The 21,838-nt window shown below is 31.1% G+C and overlaps 9 protein-coding genes across 9 annotated transcripts; 2 read left to right on the top strand and 7 right to left on the bottom strand.

Moving 5' to 3' along the window:
* Positions 1–3,554: 3,554 nt before the first annotated feature.
* On the top strand, positions 3,555–4,592 carry OCT59_004860 (uncharacterized protein; the record flags this gene model as incomplete). The annotated part of the gene is made up of 1 exon (XM_066137988.1): positions 3,555–4,592. The coding sequence occupies one exon, from the start codon at positions 3,555–3,557 to the stop codon at positions 4,590–4,592; it is 1,038 nt and encodes a 345-aa protein (XP_065997176.1).
* A 2,006-nt stretch (positions 4,593–6,598) lies between these two features.
* OCT59_004859 (uncharacterized protein) lies at positions 6,599–6,976 on the bottom strand (the record flags this gene model as incomplete). Its single annotated transcript, XM_066137987.1, has 1 exon — positions 6,599–6,976. One exon carries the CDS (start codon positions 6,974–6,976, stop codon positions 6,599–6,601), a length of 378 nt encoding a protein of 125 aa, XP_065997175.1.
* A 148-nt stretch (positions 6,977–7,124) lies between these two features.
* Positions 7,125–7,655, bottom strand: OCT59_004858 (uncharacterized protein; the record flags this gene model as incomplete). Its single annotated transcript, XM_066137986.1, has 2 exons — positions 7,125–7,444; positions 7,532–7,655. 2 exons carry the CDS (start codon positions 7,653–7,655, stop codon positions 7,125–7,127), a joined length of 444 nt encoding a protein of 147 aa, XP_065997174.1.
* A 390-nt stretch (positions 7,656–8,045) lies between these two features.
* OCT59_004857 (uncharacterized protein) lies at positions 8,046–8,636 on the bottom strand (the record flags this gene model as incomplete). The annotated part of the gene is made up of 1 exon (XM_066137985.1): positions 8,046–8,636. The coding sequence occupies one exon, from the start codon at positions 8,634–8,636 to the stop codon at positions 8,046–8,048; it is 591 nt and encodes a 196-aa protein (XP_065997173.1).
* A 3,792-nt stretch (positions 8,637–12,428) lies between these two features.
* Positions 12,429–13,181, bottom strand: OCT59_004856 (uncharacterized protein; the record flags this gene model as incomplete). The annotated part of the gene is made up of 1 exon (XM_066137984.1): positions 12,429–13,181. One exon carries the CDS (start codon positions 13,179–13,181, stop codon positions 12,429–12,431), a length of 753 nt encoding a protein of 250 aa, XP_065997172.1.
* Positions 13,182–14,130: 949 nt separating this feature from the next.
* Positions 14,131–15,116, top strand: OCT59_004855 (uncharacterized protein; the record flags this gene model as incomplete). The annotated part of the gene is made up of 4 exons (XM_066137983.1): positions 14,131–14,269; positions 14,333–14,477; positions 14,559–14,726; positions 14,921–15,116. 4 exons carry the CDS (start codon positions 14,131–14,133, stop codon positions 15,114–15,116), a joined length of 648 nt encoding a protein of 215 aa, XP_065997171.1.
* Positions 15,117–17,735: 2,619 nt separating this feature from the next.
* OCT59_004854 (uncharacterized protein) lies at positions 17,736–18,557 on the bottom strand (the record flags this gene model as incomplete). The annotated part of the gene is made up of 1 exon (XM_025329495.1): positions 17,736–18,557. The coding sequence occupies one exon, from the start codon at positions 18,555–18,557 to the stop codon at positions 17,736–17,738; it is 822 nt and encodes a 273-aa protein (XP_025168167.1).
* A 719-nt stretch (positions 18,558–19,276) lies between these two features.
* OCT59_004853 (uncharacterized protein) lies at positions 19,277–21,235 on the bottom strand (the record flags this gene model as incomplete). Its single annotated transcript, XM_025311806.2, has 1 exon — positions 19,277–21,235. One exon carries the CDS (start codon positions 21,233–21,235, stop codon positions 19,277–19,279), a length of 1,959 nt encoding a protein of 652 aa, XP_025168166.2.
* A 387-nt stretch (positions 21,236–21,622) lies between these two features.
* OCT59_004852 (uncharacterized protein) lies at positions 21,623–21,838 on the bottom strand (the record flags this gene model as incomplete). Its single annotated transcript, XM_066137981.1, has 1 exon — positions 21,623–21,838. One exon carries the CDS (start codon positions 21,836–21,838, stop codon positions 21,623–21,625), a length of 216 nt encoding a protein of 71 aa, XP_065997170.1.

Here is a 21,838-nt window from a genome sequence, read left to right as displayed (position 1 = left end):
ATATTTGATCGATAGAAAATTTAAAGTAGTAACAGATCACAGTGCATTGAAAGGATTAATGAATGCAAAGATACCGAAAGGAAAAAGAGCAAGATGGGTAATGGAATTACAGCAATATAATTTTGAAGTAATACATAGATCAGGAAAAGAAAATACGAATGCTGACGCATTAAGTAGGTTATTAAAAATAGTAGAAGACCAACCAGAAATAGTAATAATTGATGGAGTAGATGGATTAGGGAAAACAAGTATAGTACAAAATTTAATTGAAGAATGGGAAAAGCAAGGATTAAAAGTAAGATTTAACACTTATAAAAGAAGGAGAAAAGATAAAGATGAATTTCACGAACCAAAGATGGAAACGGAATGGAAATTTAGAAAAGAAGTAGTGGAACAAATAAACAGAAGAATGTTAGAATATGATGAAGATACAGATATAATAATTTTAGACAAATCACCATATTGTGAATATTATTATCAGAAGACGAAAAGTTTCGACAGGGGATTAATTACTCCACATGGAAATCATGAGATGGAAAAAGAAATATTCAGATTGAAAGAAACGATAGATAAATCAATAGTGATATTCTTAGAAAAAGATGGTGATGTATGTTGGAAAAATTATATTGGAAGAGAAACAGAGAAAATGGAAAAATCATCATACCCAACATTAAAGAAGAATGAATATTTGGACATGGTTAAGATGTTTGAAGAAAATCAGAGTGTGTACAAAGATACCAAAAGATACAGTCGAGTGAAAGTTAAAAATGACAATAGTAGTTGGAGAAAAGTATTTAAAGAGGTGGAAAAATGGAGAAAAGTACAGAATTAAAATATGGAACAAATAATAAAAACAACGGATTCAGAAATAGAAGCATTGATTGAAGCATTAAGAAATATTCAAGAAGAAATTATCAAATTAAAGGATAAAAACAGGAAGTTAGGTAACATAAAATTGACGATTGGAACGAAAGGGAAGAATCATCAATTAAAGAAATACAGGAGGAGATAATAAAAATAGAGATAGCCATAGGTAGAACGGAAATATACAAAGAAATATTATGGAAGAAAATAATTACAAAAGAATAATAGACAATATCAAAGAAGAAAATAAGTATGAATTAAAAGAGGGAATTTTATATAGAATAAAAGGACAAAACAAATTTAGAGTAATCAGGGATTATGAATACGAGGGATTGATGTACATGATGCATGATAATGAATTATCAGGGCATTTTGGGATAGAAGCGACATTAGATAGAATAAGAGAAAATTATTGGTGGAAAAATATGAAAGAAGATGTAGAAGAATATGTAAGAACGTGCTGGAATTGTCAAATGAGAGGAAAACCAAGAGGAAAGAACGAATTAATGCCGATAAAGGTAAATGAACCATTTGAGATGATTGGAATAGATATAGTTGGACCATTAAAAGAGACAGAAAAGGGAAATAAGTACATTGTAGTAGCAATGGATTATTTTACAAAATGGCCCGAGGCCGCACCACTAAAAGAAGCTACAGCAAAAGAGTAGTAGAATTTATTTGGAGAGACATAATTTGTAGACATGGATGTCCAAAGAAAATAATTAGCGATAGAGGGACTCACTTTAACAATAAAATGATGGAGGAATTAGTAGAAAGATGTGGGATAAATCACAGATTAAGTACACCATATAGGCCACAAACAAATGGTTTGGTCAAAAGATTCAATAAAACTTTATGCGAAGGATTAGCCAAATTAGGAGAAGAAAATTGGGATAAACATATACCATCCGTATTATTTGCATATAGAACAAAGAAGCAATCATCAACAAAGATTAAACCTTTTTACGCAACATACGGGAGAGAAGCGAAATTACCATTAGATAAAGACGAAAACAAGATAACATTAGCTGATAGAGTAAAAATACTAATTGAGGAGCTACCGGTAATAAGAAGAAAAATGAAAGAAAATGTGGAAGAAGCTCAAGAGAGACAAAAACAACAACATGACAAAAGAGGAATTAGAAAACCTAAATTTGAAATAAGAGAAAAAGTATTATTATATGAAGCATGGAGAGAGAAACAATGGTCTGGAAAATTACAGAACAAATGGAAAGGACCATATTTAATTCACAAAGAATTTGGAAATGGAGCATACAAACTCAAAGAATTGGATGGAAGAATACTAAAGACACCACAAAACGGAGAATGGTTAAAGAAATTTTATGATCGAGGGAGATTTACACCAAAAATAGTAATTAAAGGAAAAGAGGTATTCGATAAGACCCGAGTTCGATTCGATTAGAGTTATTATGGATAAGACACGAGTTCGATTCTATCAAAGTTAGTTGTGAGGTCACAAATAGCGAAGAGGGGGATAATGTAAACGGTCGAATATCAAGCACGAAAAGATGATAAAATTCAACCACCAAATGTAATTACCAAGTATTAAGAGCGAACAAATTAATTATGAATTGGCGTGGATGGATAAATAATTAGCCGAAAAGGATAAACATTTAGGAAGAGTAATGATCTACATGATGTAATATTTATTGAATGATTGACAAGAAACCAATAGGATAAATAGAGTCGATCAATTGCGGCTTAGCAATCTTTAACAATAGGAACGATAAGAAAGAATAATTATAAGCCACAAAAGATAGATTATAAGCAAAACACATAAAGCGAATTAAAAGAACATATAAAATAATGTCAGAAAGATTAAAGAACACAAAATAATGTAAAAGATAATATAAAAAGATAGTATAAAGATGGAACGTAAAAGATAATATATTAAAAAGAACATATATAAAAAGATAGCATATTAAAAGATAGCATATTAAAAGATAGCATATTTAAAATATAGATAGTATATTAGAAAGATAGTTCAAAGATAATATGTAAAGAACATAAAAGATAGTATATAGATAGAATAGAAAGTAGCATAAAAATTGTATATATAGAGAACGGAATTCAAAGTAATTCCATAGTTCTCATCCACAGAACTCAATAAAAATATAAGTTAAATTTAATTATTTGTTAATGAAGTATAATATTAATTAAAGGTAATAGGTTCGCCCTAAACTTTAATTAATGTTCGCTTAATTAATTTTAATTGAATAAAATGGAAATTTAAGATGAATTAAATATACATTTTTGAAAAGTAATAATTCGTAGCGAGAGCTATCGAAGTTTGTAATTAAAGGTAAAAGTGGATATAATTTGGGGAAAATTTAGAGAAGTAAAATTTATTTTATATCGTTTAATGTTTTATATTACTAACGCTATTTATGTCGTGAACCAAGAATGTTGTTGTACGTTGTTCGTTGATTATGTTGTTTGTTAATTATGACGTTGATTATTTGCTTGTTCGTTTAATTGTTCGTTCGTTCGATTATTCGTTCGTTCGACCATGGGAATGCCCGTTCGATGTGGCAACTCTGTAAATTGATGACAGAGGGAATTGGGGGATCTCACCATGTTATATATTCCTAAATTGTATCAATATAGTTTTGGAATTAAAAAATATTAGATTATTAATTGATGAGGAAAAAGATAATGATGTAACAATAATGAAGAGCGTGAGTGTGAAATTACCCGCGTTAAAGCAAGAACTAATTAGATGTAAAGATTCAATTAAAGAGGTGGTATTAAAATATTCAAACATAGCGGTAGATGAATATGCGTTAAGATGGAACTATAATGCGATAGAAGGTGCATATAGAAAATGTTTCAAGGAAATTAGTAACAACATAAATAGGATCGATTTAATTTTGATGGATTATGTGAAAGATTGTTTTGTGGAATGTAATGGAGCCAATGTAATGATCGATTGGAAAGAAACGTTCAAATTAATTAATAACGAAATATCTACAGGCAGAAATGTCACGAATAGGTTAGATGCATCAAGAAGATCATTTAGAGTTAAAAATTTTTTGAAAATATTACCAACGTATGAGATTTTATATGAAAGGAAAGTTTGGGGTATTGAGAGTACGAAATGCCCTAGATGCATAATAGAAGTTGAAACATGGGAACACATATGGTCTTGTGAAAATAATGGTGTGTTTACTGAATACAAGCTTTTTAGCGATAGTATTGAGGAAATTTGTGTTCATGCAATGACAGATGAAGACTCGAATGAAATTAAGAAATTCAAAGAAAACCTAGTGGATATATCAACTGGTCGGTCTATGATTATGCCTTTGCATAATATGATCAGAGAAATCACAAGAGGAATTATTAATGAAAAATGGATGAACGTATGTAAAAATAAAAATTTTAAAAAAATTTTGAGAGACATATTTGACCTATATTTGATGAAGATACAAGAACATATATGGAAAGAAAGATGTAACGAGGTGACAGAAATAGAAAAACAAAAAGGTTTATTTAAAGATCTAAAAAGGAAAAAAAGGGACGCTGAGGATGATTCGGAAGATAAGGAAACAGATAATACAAAACTAGAAAACTCAAAAAACAGGAAGAAAATTAAAAAAATAATAAAAATAGATTTAGAAAATAAAATTAAAAATGACGTATTTAGTGTAGGTAGTTCTAATAGACATAGGATAGGTAATAATATAATTAGTAATTTGATCAATACATAATAATAATTAGTATAGTTTAGTTTATAGATAAATAGATAGGTTATAGGTTTAATAACTTTTGTTTACGTTTATTTGCGCCTTGGTTAGATAACCCTTGGCTTTGTTATGAAGGGATTCATTATTGTATAATATTGAATTTCAATGTATTAACCTTTCAATTATTATGTAAAATGATGCGTTATTATTACTAATAAAATAAAGAAATACGGTTAACAAAAAAAAAAAAAAAAAAAAAGATTTAGATTTAACTGCGCATAGTCGTGTGGTATAAAATAAATTGGCGTATGATAAAGAAAAAATTTGCACATATATTTTAACAGATGTACTATACAGTCAGTATACAGCAGTACTAATGTGCAAAAACATAACGTTAACATGCCTCACATTCGCGCACTAAGACATATTATTAAAGATCAAGCAGGATGCTTTGAGAATTATTAAATGAAATAATTTTTTTTGTTATTATAAAATTTATCATTTCTTTTTGGTACAGTGATTTTAATAATAATAGTTAATCGGTAAGGGTGCCCATTGTAAGAATTCTAACAGATAATTATAATAATCTTAATGATACTTTTCAACATCTTTGTGATATCAAATTATAAAATCAATATAATATTATTCTAATATCAAAATGTTACCAATTTTAATATCATGAAGATGTTGAAAAGGTATCGTTAAGATTATTATAATTACTGTTGCGATATCTTTAAAAAATCATGATATTATTGTCAGATGCCGAGAACCGTCAGATGACGGCTGGCCTAGTAATGCTGGCCAACTCACTTAAGGCATTATATTGGGCAATATTGGGCCGATAATGTAGGCCGGCGTCATCTGACGCAAATCGGCATCTGACGCACAACATATATATACTTGTCTTTTATTTACAAAAGAAATGTTTGCTCTATGATATTACAAAGTTTATATTGATTTAAAGAAATTACTGTATGTTACCATTATTTACCGTTATTTATACATAAGTCCCATAATTGGTTTAGTTATCCCTGCCATTACACAATTTTTACGCATTTAGGTATAATTATGATCACATAATTGTGTAAACGGTGGAGTAACGCACTAGCACCAATTTTTTTTTTAGCGAACGTAAATCCCCTTCTTACAAATTTGGAATAAACTTATTCCTAATAAAATATAGAATATGAAAATGAGTATAAATAACGAAATCTAAGTAGAATCTGAATATAAATAATTAAAAATTTCTGATAAAGATACAAATTCAGTATATATCAATCATAATAATTGTCTTCCATAGTGTAAAAAATGATTTCTCGTTACATAATTGAAGGATGGACCGTGGAAATTATCCTTCGCGTTACATAACTCGCAAGTGTTTACGTGATCTACGTGTGATACATATTCAAAAAAAAAGGAAATAAAATTGTCGATTGTGACAGGTACAAACAAATTTTGCTAGTTCAGTATGGTAAATAGTCCTTCGCTAACGCTTCGGACAATTATTTCTTCATCATTAAGATATAAAGTAAGATTAGATGAATTAATATTAATGGGTTTTGATAAATTACTAAATGTGAATGCTCTAGTATGTATTGAGTTTGCAATTTAAATAACGTGAGTTATCATTTGATATTAACAGTTAAATCATTTTTATTGGCCAATTATATAAACTATAAATTTCGGAATCACAATTTATTGACCCGGCTAGGATAAGTAAACCATTTTTACCACTTTGTTATCAAAAAAATTCTTCTATCATATTAAAAAAGTTTTTAATGTTTTTTTATTAAAACTTCTTTAATACACTAACAAATATATACAGTATATATATAATGATTTAATAAAAAGATATAAAATAATTTAATAAAAAAATATGAAAAATATATGATAATTTAATATATACTATATATTCCTAAAACTAGACTATATATAATGTTCAATAAATTCTAAATTATGTGTCTTAATAAATACTTAAGTTGCTCGTTTCAATTCATTTGTGAATTGTACTGTAATCCATCAGGTTGATTCTAGTCTGTTGTTAAATTATTTAATTCTTTTTTTTCTTGTTTCAATTCTGATTTCAATTCATTCAAATTCTTTCTTAATGAATTTATATCTTCTGCCATCATGCTAGAATTCAATTGAGTTCTAGCTCCTTCTTGGGAATTAGTAGCAAATCTAAAAATATTGTGTCTATCAAGACTAAAAGAATCCAACTTAAGAATATTTTTAATCATAGGACTAATTTTCAAATCTTTATTTTCTTGAACAATATTCTTTAAGGAGTAATACTTTTTGTTCAGCTGTATTAATCCATTATTATATTTTATGAGAATATTTTGAAATTCTTTAGTATGCCTATTAACAACATTTATTTTAGAGATTTTATCTTCCACACTAACCATATCTCTAGTAATTCTAATAGTATTTCTTTCTTTACTAGTATAACAATTTTGTAGCTTTCTAATAGCTTCTTCTCGTAAAGCTAAGAAATCACCCTTGGCTTTCAGAAAATTGTTAACTTGATTGAAAACCAATTTTTTTCTATTGGCATTATAAGAAGCAAGCTGAAGTTCTTGATAATTCCTGTTTGAGTTCATTTCTCTCTTTTTGTTTAGCTTCTTTTTCTTTATGAATATTCTTAGTATTTTCTCCACTAGTTAATTTATTTACTAATTCCTTTTCAACTTCATTTAGTTTTTTTCTTCTATTATTCAGCTTTTTAATATGCTCATAATCAAGACCAATTAATTTTTGTTCTAATTCATTTATTTTATCTTCCTTAATCTGTAAAGCTTGGGTCAATTGCTCTTTGATTTGTTCTTCATTGATCAATTTTTGTTCTAATTGAGCAAGTTCTTTTTCCAACTTGGCTTTCAATTTAATAGTAAGCTTTTGGTCTTATGAGAGACCTTCTAACATATTACGCAATCTCATTTTTTCTTTTTCTATCTGCTCACAATTAACTTGCGATTGACTAAGTTTATTTTCTAATTGCTCTTTTTGTCCAATTAAGCTTTCTTGCTGAAATTTTAATTCTTGAATATTAGCTTCTGTTTGGGCTAATTTTTCTTGCAGATTCATTTTTTCTTGCTCTAACTGATTGATTTGGATTTGAACTTGCCGGTTAGTTAGTTTATTTTATTCCAACTGTTCAGTTAAATTACCAGCTAAGGCTTTCTTTTCATTTTTTTCATTTTGCAGACAAATAATTTGATCCTGTAAAGTATTTTCTTTTTCTGTAAATTCTCTAATTTGTACAGCTGAACTAAGCCTCAAATTTTGATAATTTTGTTCCAATTGAAAATTTTTTTGTTTTAAACTAACTACAGTCTAACCTCGATATACCAATATTCGATATACCGATATACTATTAAAAACTTGTTATACTGATAAAATTTTATTTTCCCACTATATGTGAGGACATATAAATATTGGTATATAACTTTGATATAATGATATTTTCTAAAAATTTCATATATGTCCCGACATATCGTTATATAAAGGTTTGACTGTATGTAATTCCAATTTAATATTTTGGTATGCTAAATACATTTCTTTTAACTCATTTTGAGAACTTTGATAATAAATTTCAGCAACATTTTCTAATATAATAAGTTTCTTCTCAGCATCCTCTTCTTTTTGTTTCGCTTCAAAAATTTTTGATTTTAAATATTCTTCTAGAATTTCATTTAATTTCTCACTAGTGAAACCAAGTATTTGACTTGTATAACATGCTTGTGGATGAGTTTTAGTAATGAGATTTCTATGTCCAATTGGTGCATTTATAAATTTCATAATATTACTTTTTAATTCTTCATCATTAATATCTTTAATCTTCATATTAGAAGGAAGAATAATCCATTTTTCAATAGTATCTAAAATTTCTGATGCAGATGGTCTTTTTGATGGGTTTTTGTTCCAACATTTTTTCATCAAATCTATATAACATTGTGGAATATTTTCAATAATTTCAGAACGTTCACCTTTACAAATACTTGAAGCAAGTTGAATATCGTGTGCTCTATCATTAAATGGTGGAATTCCAGATGTAAATTCCCACATAATTATAGAAAAACTATATATATCACTAGCTGGAGTACAGGGTTTGCCTCTTAAAACTTCAGGTACCACAAATGGTATAACACCATATATATTATTTTTTTTAATAAAGATTTTGCAAATTGATATGACCCTAAATAATCACTAATACAAACATTTTTATATTGATTACATAATATATTACCGTCATGAAGATTACAATGAATGAGACCTTCTTTATGAAGATTATTAAGACCAGCAATAATTTTATACAAACTATATAATCTTTGTTCCCAATTATTTGTTAAATCTGTCAAGCACCCTCTTAAATTACTTTTATTTGCATACTTCATTATTATTATATAATTTGAAGTAAAGCTCTCCATAAGCTGGCTTGGATTAACACAGGTCGAAATATAATATACCGGTCATCAATCGGTTATATAACTGATTGGTACCTTATTGGTAGCTGATCTATTACTGATTTATTCATTCAGATACCAACCGGTCATCAATCAGGCATTTACTTCAATCGGCTACACATCAGTTGTATGACTGATTGGTGCCAATTGGTGACTGATTGGTGCCAGTTTAACAATCGGTAAACAATTAGCCATCTGTCATCTATATTGGAAGTTGACCGATTGGTTGCCGATTGGATATTGTTGACCATCAGTTATCAATCAGCTATCAGCAGGTCGAATTATTGTCAATCGGGTACCAATCAGGCATATGTCCGATTGATACAGATTACAGATATTTGCGAAATAATGGACTACTTACAGCTATTTGCGAAAATAATGGACCACCTAATTCATTTTTCGACTGCGTATGAAATTTTCATACGCAGTCATATGCATGGTAATATCTTCCTGAACTGTCAAACTCATTTTTTGAATTTTTCATATGCAGTCATCCGCAGTTATATCACAATAATTCTCACAGGTAAAACGCTGACCAATCGGGTATCTACCCGATTGGTAACTTTTTTTTTGATCGGTCACCTGATTTATTCAATAGTTAGAAATTGGTGTACACTTCAATCGGGTATCAATCAGGTTAATACCTGATTGATAACTATCTTTTAGTTTAAATTTACCGATTGCTTTCTTTAAAACAAATAGTGACCGATTGTTAGTAATTTATAAATTTAAAACAAATTGTAATCCGATTGTTAGTAAATTATAAATTTATTTTTATTTTAAACATAAATGAACTCTGTTTTATTACAAATGAAATTGTCTATTAATTGGTATGACTGCCATATAAGTAGTTGGATTTCGTGTGCCAACTGTAAATTTGCTAGGTAAGAATCGACTGTATATGTTATGAATCGGCATGATGGCATTTCTAGATAATTCGTGGAAATCATATTTCCACAATTCAACGTTGCAACTTTTATCATCCCAATTGCCGATTCTGCAATGAAACCTTGTTTTCTCATTTGGTGCTTATAAATACCAGTTGACAAAAGCGAGCTGATGCATCTTAGAACCGATTGGCAGCTGAACTGTATGCTCGAAATAATACTGAACATGACCAGGGTAAATGTCTATGGACTCATTGTCCTGTATAAATTTGGCCAGAATATATGAACTTCTTTGATATTAGGGTGCACTTTTTGACCCAAAAATTTTGGCAGCAATCCGAATACGACCAAACTGGGTTACGATTGGTAATACAACGATTGATTGATTGGAATCTCCTGACGATAAATCACTTGAAGCTAAATCAGCAATTGATGTAAAATTCTAATCGTATATATCATTATAATATTTCACCAATAGTTCATATGTGGCATTTGGTAACGATACTCGATTTCTTGGAGTAAGCATCTCTCCTGGAAATTCTTCGCTACCAGTAGTAATCGTGTTATCAATATTTTGATGAAAATTTTGCATAAAATGGTAAAGTTCATTAAAATCAAACCCATCATAAGCTGCTAAACTTCCAGTTGTTAATCGAGATTGAACCAAAGGTAATGCATTCATCAATTTTGCATTATCCGATTGGGCAGATATTAAGCTGTCTAACCGCGAATTTTGCACGATGATTTGCAACAATTCTAATTCAATAGTACATTTACTATTAGGAAGGGAACCTATTTAAACAATAAGTTTATCCATTACCAATTTGCCAATTAGAAATTTTGATTTTCAACAATCAACGTGTTTTACCTAATACGCCATTCATTCGTTCAAATGAATAATACCAGAATGAATAAAGCGGTCCATAATCTTGGCAACATTCAACGATGTGGAGAGATAAATGGATATTTGGAGTTATTTTCTCCTGTCCGTAATTTTCCTCAATTAAACGAGCTACTTGGTGCAGTCGGTAATGAGCTTTGAGCAATGCGCTTTTGTTAACAATTCGACAAACAAGCAAAGTACAGGCTCTTACAAAATTTGCTAAAATTTTCCGATCAGCCTCGTCCAAAAGATCCCACATAATCGGTGTTGCATAAATCATAATAAACGACCTCCATTGATCAGCTGTATATCCAGAAAATCCTTCTCCAGTTGCTATTTTAGAAGGTATTCTTCCTAAATCAACCAGAACTTGGATCTTTTTTGCTCTTTTTTCCATCAATTTAAGATAGGTTTTTGTTATTTTTCCGCCATCTATTCACAACCTTTTTACGATCCAATGCGCGATTCCCAAAAATAAATTATGCATTGGATCAACCACAAGAAATCTGATCAGGTTGAAATACGGCAATCTTAACAACTCTGACCAACGTACGTGAGTTTCGGAAACATGTTTTTTTTTCGTACTTAGATTTACACAACCGCCAACGTTTGGCATTGTGTCAATGTTCATTTAGATCTTTTTGCACGAACCACTCGGTCATGTCATTAAACCCTCCGTAATTAAGCTTTCTTCTGTTGATGTTAGCTATTTTATAGCATCGATGGCAGCCAACTAATGCTGAAATATGACCGCATAATTTTCTAGCAGCCGGTATGTCATTGCTGCAGCAAATTACCACCATCCGGATTCTTTTACCAGTTGAATGCAAATTGGTAGAAGGTAAATCAACACCATCCCAGAATTCTAACAATTCGTCAACAATTGGACTAAGATAATGATTTATCTTGTGTAATTTTACCTCTTCCGGTCCTGATAGAAGTCCAAGATATAGCATATTTTCTTGTTTAAATCTAATATCACAGGGAAGATTACATATGACTCCATAGATAACACCAGAGCTGTAAGCTAACGAATTAAATGGTTGGAACCAGTCTAAATTAATCATGATCCTAAGATTAGAATCGGCTGTCTCATTTGTAAAAAATCGAGTATCTGGGTTGTCTAGGGAAGACGGAAATGTTTTCCATACTTCTCCATCATAAATATCGGTATATAAATTTGCTATATTAACCCGATTTGTCCATTTTTAAAGTAACTCTACAAAACCCGGGCGCTGATACATCGATATTATTTGGGTCTTTAGAGAAGGTACCGGAAATAATATTTTAGGTTTTCTGGCAAATCCCTTAACTATCGGGACCTTATTTGTTAATTTTGCTCCGCAAGCTTGTCTTTTGCTATGCTTTGGATGATTCAGAAACTCCACATGGGTACATCTGAACTCTACATTTTGATTTTGTGTCAAAATTTCCGAAACTTTATACAAAGTATTACAATCTGGACATACTGCGTATGTCTTTTCTTGCTTAACAATCTTTAAAAGTTTTTTCGCCAAATAAGATGATGTAGGAAATCTTTCAAATCATCATTTATCAGCATCTGATAAAACTATCTTAAAAAATTTAATAAGTTTATCGATGGCGACATCAGGAAGATGAAATCTCACCTGATATTTGAATATCCACAAAAGTATCCACGAATCGTTAAGTCAATGTTTGTGTCAAGATTTCTAAGATCTGATTCATAATCATAGTCATCAAAATCAGGAGCTGTAAATTGTTCGATCGGAACTTTATCTTCACTTAAACCACAGTCATCATCTCCAGATACCTCAGAAGCCTCATCATCATCTTCTGTCAAGGATTCGTTATCGTCACTTTCTGTTAAAGACCTGTCGGTCAAAGAACTATCACTATCGTCGTCATCAGGAATCATATCGTCAATCTTATTGGTACGCTTTCGTCTTCCTGGTCTCTCTGGCATTGGTTCATTATCGCTTAGAGGTGATTCATCATTATCATCTGATGAATATTCTACCACTCTAATTCTTCTTTTTCCTCTTTTATCGGGAGATTCATCACCATCATCACCATCATCATCATCATCGCCAACATCATCATCTGATGTATTCTCTACCACTCTAATTCTTTTTTTTCCTTTTTCATCTGGAGATGATTCTACACTATACAGTTCGTTCCTGGTACCTTTTAGTTTTGAAGAACTCTGAGATCCAGAAGCAATTGTTTGAAGTCGGTTAACTTCTTCTTGATGTCTTCTGAATGTTCTGGGATCCACTAACTTATCACCACCACAATGCAATAAACAATTGCATTCGACAAATTTTCTAGTTTTAGGTGCACTATCAGTAACTTTTGTACGATTTTTATTAATGTGATTTTTCTTTGATTTTATCATCTTCAATCCGTCAATTTGTAATCAAAATTTCCTCAAAATACATCAATCAGTTAGTTCGCAAGAGAATTTGATTAATTGGCTTTGCGATTAATTATTGTATACATCAGAATTGAATTGTGCGAATATTACCACAATTAGATAAATTAAACTATTTATTTTAATCGGTTAATAAAGAGATTGCGAAAATTGATACAATTTATTTCTAAATATATCAATTGATTTATTTTTTTATTTTTAAATATATCAATAGTATATAATTTATTAATCTTGCAAAAATTTGATACAATTTATTTTTTAAATATATCAATAGTATATAATTTATTAATCTTGCGAAAATTTGATACAATTTATTTTTATATTATACTATTTATTAATCGGTGAAAATTGATGAAATTGATTTATTTAAGTTTAATCATAAATATCAATGGTTCGTAAAAGTTTATTTTAAACTATTAAATAAATATATATATATAAGTCTAATTTTTAGACAGACTTTTTTTTTTCTTTCTCGCTCGTTACCAATTTTTGTAAAAAAATCCTATATTATTCTATACATAAAAATTTACCAAAATTGTAAATACATTCAAATATGACTAATAAAAATAAAAAAGACAAAAGTCAAAAAAATCTAAAAAACGTCACCATTCAGATAGTGATTTGGATAGAAAATCTGATAAGCAGAGTAGTACCAAACAAGGGTAATTTAATTTGGTTGATTTTTATCAATTCTTTAATTTCTTAATATATTACTTATTCTTCACAATCGATATCTAATGAAAGTGATCCTGAGTTAAGACGTACAAAAGATGACGATCAGAACCTACGAAAAAACAAAGCCTGCTTTAATTGACATTGTTCAGGACAAGGGAAACAGTGGTATATTTTGAAAATTTATGTTAATCATGCGCGATTGAATTCAATATATCACGAATCTAAAGGATGTGAAATAATGAAAGTCAAAAAGCCTATTTTTATTGATTTAGTTGACGAAGATGACGAAGGAAATGATGATACGATTCAACAGAATGAGAGAAATAATGACCAATCGACTCAACAGAATGAGAGAAATAATGATTCCAATAAATCCGGTATGTAGTTATATAAAAAACTATCACAAATCGATTTAGTTTTAACCTGATTTCCTTTTGTAGCTTTACAGATGCAGGTTGAGGAGTTGACTCGCCTGCTTAAGACTGTTACGAAAGGAAAGCAGAAGGTAACTGATCCAAAAGAAAATATTATTGACTGGTTCAACATGGATCTGGAAACTCAAGGTCCAAAGAGCCGAAAGAACCAGTACGTGACCAGGTTATTGAATAAGCCTAAATATGTGCAAAAATACGGTATATCAGGATCGTCAAAAAGTGTGTGAAGCAGACTATCTCCATCCCCATCCCCATCCTCTTCCTCTTCATCTTCATCAACTTCATCCTCACCATCCTCAAAATCGGCACCATCCTTAAATTCAGCGCCATCCTCAAATTCATCATCGTTTCTTCATTACGAAGAAATGAATAGGGATCAGAGGAATGCTTTAAGAGTACTGTATTTTATTTTAATTCGTTTTAATTATCCGAATTGCTGCTAATCAATTATGAACCGTATTTTATTTTAATTAGTTTTAATTATCCAAATTGTTGCTAATCAATTATGATAATCTCACGATTAGGTGAAATAGTCGAAATAATAGACTGACTTCCAGACGATAAAAGTCTAAATATGAAAAAAACCTTTGAAAGTCAACGAAAAAAAGTGAATAATATCATACTGGTTGTTCAAAAATCAATTAATAAGAAGTTCTTCCCAGTGACCGATGGCGTCATTAAACATGTCATTCATGAACGTCATCAGCACCAACGGGAGGAACTTCTTAATGCAAGACGAGGTGCAAATTGGGTAGAAAATGATAAAAGAAGGCGGCACGCAAATTCCTGACGAAGTGATGCAAATATTAAATTATTTTGTTTGATATTACCTTTTCTTATTAATAAATATTTCCTATTATTTATTTAGAAACGTGAATAGAGCTCCGAATGGGTCAGGTCAGGTCAGGTTAATTGATAAACCTGACCTGAATTTTTTTTCAGGTCAGGTCAGGTCAGGTTACCTGAATTTGGCTGACCTGTTCGGAGCTCTATTGTTATCTCTATTCAATAAACTATCATGATCAAAAATACAATCATCTTCTGAACTATCAATATTTGTTAAAATTCCACAACTTTCAAAGGATCTTTGAATAAGATTTTCATCAACTTCGTCCCATAACTCTTTAACCCATATTGTGACTGTTAAATAAAAAGGTCTTTTAATCTTTCCCGCTAGAGTAAAAGCATGAATATTTGATATCATCCAATTATTATACCGATCTTTAACCTATAATTTTACTAATATTAATAACTAATAAGAATAAAATTAAAGTAAAAAGATCGAATAATATTACCTTAGATTTAAAATTCTTATTAATTGCAATGTCTAATGGTTGCAATTTGGATGTACAACTGCTAGAAATCATAGCAATGTTTGTATTTTTTCTACTAATCAATTTTTAACAGAATTCACTATATACTCACAAAAAGAATCTAATACTAACATAGAATGTGGATTTCTAAAACAGTTCCTTGAAGTCCAAACGTTTTCAACCCACCACAACATTTCCTGTTTATTAACCCATCCTTTTTCATTAGCTCTTATGTAAATACCGTGTGGAAATTTTTCTTTCAAAATATTTTTCAGTTTGAAAATGCAAACTGCAGGAAGTTTCGTACCATCAGCCATACATACAAGTATAACTGTAAATAATAATTGTTCATGACCAGTTGTACAAATACTTACTGTTTTTGCTTCTTTTTGGTTTATAGTTGTATTGTTTGGCAAATTAAACCACATGGGCATTTCATCTATATTGCCTATATATTTTAGTTTATATTTATTGTGAATTCTTAGGTACATAATATAACTCAAAAAAATATTTTGCTTTTCAATTAAATCTAATGGCAGTTGCTGTGCTACTGTTATTTTATGACGTTCACTAAGGTTATATCTTCCTAGAAATCCATCAAGCCACTTATTAGAAAATTTGAACCCAACAATACCCAAATTATTTGCTAATAATTCTGGACTTTTGGATAAAGAAATGGCTTTATTGGTAATTAATTTTCAAGTAATGGCATTTCCATTGGCTCTTTTTTTTACTTATTTATGCAAATAAATCATCTTCTAATTTTGGATATTTGGCAGGTTTATTTGAATGAAGTTTAGCCACATGAGAAGCAGTTATTAATAAAGTTCCTTTTTATTTTTCCAATCACGCAGTTGTTTAGGCTGAATATCAAATCTTTTGGCAGTTCCACGTATATTCTTATTATTATTTTCATAATAATGCACTATCATTAATTTTTCCCATACATTCCATTATTTTCGTTTCTTTTGTAGTAAATGATTGCGTGTTTTTTTATTTTTCTTGTTGCCAATAACTACCATTTTACTTTTAGCAGAAAGAAAAAAAATGCATAAAATAAAGACACGTAAATTAAATAAAGACATTTTATGTATGAATTAGGGGTATTTAGATAAGTAATTTTGTGTAAAATATCTTGAAAAAGTATCAAGATATAAGAAATAAGATACATTTGGAAATTCTTAACGAGAGATTACATCATAGTGATTATCTACAATACCCAGATATTATACATGGCAAGTACCCTGGGTATTTTAAAAATCCTGTACCCCTCCTATGTATAGTACCCACTCATATAATATACCCCCAGATACAGGTCAAAATGCCCAAAATTTGCAAGATACCCAGGGTATTGTGACCCATGATATACGGTATCATCTAAGTCTGTGATATATGTATTTTAATGGTGAATCGCATATAAGTTTCATTTCTGATGATTTAATCTTATATGCCTCATATTCTGAAATTCTGATAAAGTATATATAATTATACTTTTTATGAATACTATAATATCCAGAATTCCGTAGCCATTTTAACATGTCAAGCCAATATGTACCTCTAATAACTATATAGCCTTGCTGATATAATAATTTCTTAACAAGTATGAATGTTGCAAAAGATAATTGTTGCTATAATTGGGCTCTCTTTTTATATATCCAACTATTTTTTGCTGAAAAGCAATATTTCTCATACCAAATTTGTCCTGAAGGATTATATCCTTCAGTTTTTATACCTAAAAACTTCATATCATCAGGAGTACTATCATTCCTCACCGTCTCCCAAACTCATTTTGCCAAAGATTTAGGTCTTTTTTTGTAATTCCTATAAGCTTGCTGGATAACTGTTGCATAGAAATTCTCAAACTGATAGTTATAATGTCTCACAATCAAGAATCCCCAAGATTGCTTCATTGATCTAAATACTTTAAAATAGATTAGAAGATCTAACCCAGAATAGGCAGATCATACATAGCGTCTACAGGTGATACATTTCACAATTATACTAGGCGATCATGTATGCAGATTACAGTATATAGCGCAAAAAAAATAAAGTTATGTTTGGCTAAATATAGTTGAGATATATAATATTAATAATATTCAGTTAAAAGATATTAAGTCTATCTCCCGCACGGAATCAAAATATGCTTCAGCATCAATCAAGACCTGGCTTCTTTCAAATCTATAGGCTGAAATCTCTAGTGCACTTGCACTACGTCGCATAGTGTATCTCTCGAAGCCACTCATTAATGCAACAGGCTTTGGTGGCAAAGGAGGAGAGGTCAAAGAACGTGGCTTATCCATCCAAGATTCCCTTTGGAAATCGTATCTCTGATGTTGGACAGGTTTTTTCAGAAAAGGAGGAGTTGAGAAAGTATTGTTCATATGGATGGTTATAAATATAGTGAGACTTGCTACATTACTTTGCACCTTATGCTTTTGCCTGATACGTCGAATCCTATTTGATACATTTTCCAACCACATCTCATATCGACGAATTGCTTTCTTTGTGAAATAGCAAGGTGAAGGATTATTTTTCAGCTTCATATAGTCTTCGAAGCTCATATCACAATATTCATTTTCAGTACAATTTGTACGCCAATGCTTATCCATAAAGAATGCATGGAAATACTCATACCCACTTCCTAATTTGGAATAGACGAGCTGATTACAAGAATAATATATTCCTATATTTATTCTAAACCAAACATCATACTGATATAATAAATATGTTTGTTTTCTAGCGATAAAATATCTCTTATTAGAATTAGTCAAAAGATGATTTTTTCTATATTCCATTAATATGTCCCAAATTCGATCCTTCCAATCTGATGGAGTCTCATTCCCACGCATTCTAGGAAGATTATAGTTAATATGTGAATCAGTTACACTTAAATGTACAAAGGGGTCAGAATATACCATATTTATCAATTTTAGTTATTTATCGATTTATAGAGTTTACATAGCGATTTTTATCAATTTATAGCTGATTTAGCAAGATTATACTATACTAAATCCAAATTCATTTTTATTCGATTATAAGCATGTCAGAGATTTATATCGGCTAAATCGGTTTGTGATATGATGTACTGTATATCATATTACATGAGAACTCCCCTAGTTCCCTGCCAGTTCCTTGATAGTTCTAGGAGTGTTGCAGAAGCTGGCGAGTTTCTATAAATCATGAAATGATCAGCCGATCAGATACATCTTTTCTTGATCATAGCTAAGCCACCATTATTATTCGATTAGTAGAATAAAAAAGCAATATCAGTTGCGCATACCTATGTAAACACCCAAATCTTTGTTATAGTTTTGTAAAGCAATACATGAGAAAGGGCGGTTGGCTAAGAAAAAATGAAAGTAAAAAATCCTAATACTAGTGGTGAGGCCAGAACAGTGTCATGTGACTGTGGCGTATTAATAACAGCTAATCCTTGAAGTTTTTTATGATATATGCAACCTCTGGTCTAGTTAGATCTGAAAAAACTACAACGAATCTTATCTTCACTAATCACATGCGCATGACAAATTGTCACGCTGATCATTGTAAATTTTACTAACTTTATTGCAGTACATTAAGAAAAAATTATTACAAATTCCTATGATATGTATATGATGTTTCTATGCCAGTGATTATTTCAAATGAATCGAGGAAAAACGCGAGAAATCACGTGAAGCCCTTTTCGGAAATAAAAATTCTTCATTGGTATCTTTGTTTTTGCATTCACTTGTTCTTTGCTAATTTGATTCATGTTGCGGATTTGTCCAAGAGAAACAGTATGGATATTCTTGACTTTATTATTATTATAGATAGAGGGATTAGCCATAGCGGATCTGTATGCTCTTCCAGCAAATGGTCCAAAATAGTTCGTAAATGCATTTCTATCTACAATTCCAGACCTTTTCGGAATTTCAATATTACAATTTGCAGATGTAAAGAGGATGAAAAAATCATTTTCTGATGCAGATTTTTCACGCTCTTCTTGGTATTCCTTTTTACTGACTGCTTTTTTTCGTAATTTGAATTGGTGGATTTCATTCGGACTCTCAGTACCCGGCTGATCTAATGAAAGGAAGGAAACTCCATATGGTGAAGCTGGGGCATTAATAATACAGTGTTTGAATTTCCGGACATCAACAGTAGAATTATAGCAATCAACATTCCATTCGCTTGCAGTAAGAGTTTTAGACCTTGTGTCTGTATGGTGTTTTGCAACTTCAAGTTGTAGATTGTGGTTTTTAAATTGGATATCGCCATTCAAACGTGCTCCCGCATGAACCTCTGAGATCGAAGTTGTTTCATTTTCTTCAATCACAGCTGATTTTATACAACGAAATGATACGACAAATTTTTCAAAACTCTGCCATGACTTGGCTTGCAACGATGTTACTGGATTCAAGAGTGCTCTTTGCTCTCCATAATCAGCAAATTCCCAATCCCGAAGTATTGGATCTCCTAGCCGTTGAGACATCTCTACAAATATCCAGAGCCAGATGTACGGTGCAGTGAGGTATCCTTTTGGTGTGTTTTCTATTTGCTCGAATCGAATCATCCCACTCCCAACAAATTCATCTGGTGTTTTGTCAGTTTTGGGAATAGGTTTATATCTATTTAAGAGGCATCTAGTCAATATTGCTCGCGCAATAGGCCTGGCTTCTTCCACAGAACTAAAAATAGCATCACGGTATTTTTTAGTAAGGTTATAACGCAGATCGTTCATCAAAGTATCGACATTGCATTCTTCAATGCTACGACCGTCCAAGCAATCATTCAGAACTTCTAGAGCCCTTCCATGTCCTCCGCAGTCTTCCACAATAGTATTAGTAATCTTATCATTTTTAAAGACCGGGACTCCCTGTTGATCGTTTGGAGGTTGTAGAGAAGAGACCGGAAGGTATACACGATCCCTTGTCAAATTTCTCAACACACCATCAATCGGTCCAGTGATAGTTGAGGTACAAACAGGTATTATGAAAGTGCCACTAAACGCAAGATCTGCAAACGATGTCAAAGTTCTATAAAACATAGAATCTAACTTTAAACCATCATCTTTGTCCTTCATAAGCTGTTGCATTCCGTCAACAATCAAAATGACTGTAGCACTTTTCATGTCTCGGTTATAGTGTTTGGCAATCAATTTCACAACATCCATCGGACTTGGTGGCTTGTATGTATCGATAATTTCATCAAGGTCCATCTGCTTTCTAAGAAGTTGAAATAGCATACGAGTCCCGATAGCAAGATAAGGGTTGTCTTCCCCATTTTTTAAGCTGAAGCCATTCTCATAGCTGGTATGGAATACCCAAGCTTCTTTAATCTTGGTCAACAGCTCCCCATCTTCTTGAGCTGACAAACATGTGATTGCCGTCTGGTGAAATTCGTTAGCGTTTCGAGATTTGCCGGTACCGGCCCCAGAAAGGAAGAGATATAATGGCAGATCTGATTTTTTGTCAATACGCCCTAAAGTAAAATTTTTATGATGCTTTCTAAGCGCTTCCCGCAAAATCTGCTTCAAAGATGGGTCAGGCTGATACTCCCAATTCGCACCAGAAGTGCGAAGCAAAGGTTCTGGTTCTATGTATGGCAAGCCTAGCATATGAATCGTATATTCGATCAGCCTTGATATAAGAGGGGCGAGTTTTCAGCGAGAATTGCTTAATACATACCATTAGAAAAGACATCAGTGATTTTTTTCCTGACTCCTACATGAATTGTGTTTTTGGGGTTTTTTTGAGGATAAGGAGCAATAAAATAAAAAAAAGCGCAAGATTATGTATTGGATGTTACATAACTAAAAAAATAACCAATACAAATGCACGATCACTCATGTTGACTAAATTTATTATGACTCACTTACCAGTATCGGGTTGATCTGTGATAACGCGAATGTGTTTTTTGGGCGGGTTTGATGATAAGAAGCAGGAGAGAAAAGCACAAGAATAAGTAAGTATTCGGTAGCAAATATGACAGAGGAGACAAGAAACTAAGCCACATTATCCATGCTTTGAGAAAACATACCAGGTAGAAAGATTAGAGACCTCAAATAAATACGTTTTTCATCATCATCATCTAAGTCATTAAGATAAGATGCTACAACAGCTGTTTTTTCTACATTTAAAGTAAAGTAAGTGAATAAAAGTATTTTTTCTTTTGCCAGGAGCCCGAGGCGCTTTATTTCTTTTACAATAAGATCAGACAT

This window comes from Rhizophagus irregularis, chromosome 13 (genome assembly GCF_026210795.1).
Source record: "Rhizophagus irregularis chromosome 13, complete sequence".
Lineage (NCBI taxonomy): Eukaryota > Fungi > Glomeromycota > Glomeromycetes > Glomerales > Glomeraceae > Rhizophagus > Rhizophagus irregularis.
This window is presented reverse-complemented; position numbering and strand designations above follow the sequence as displayed.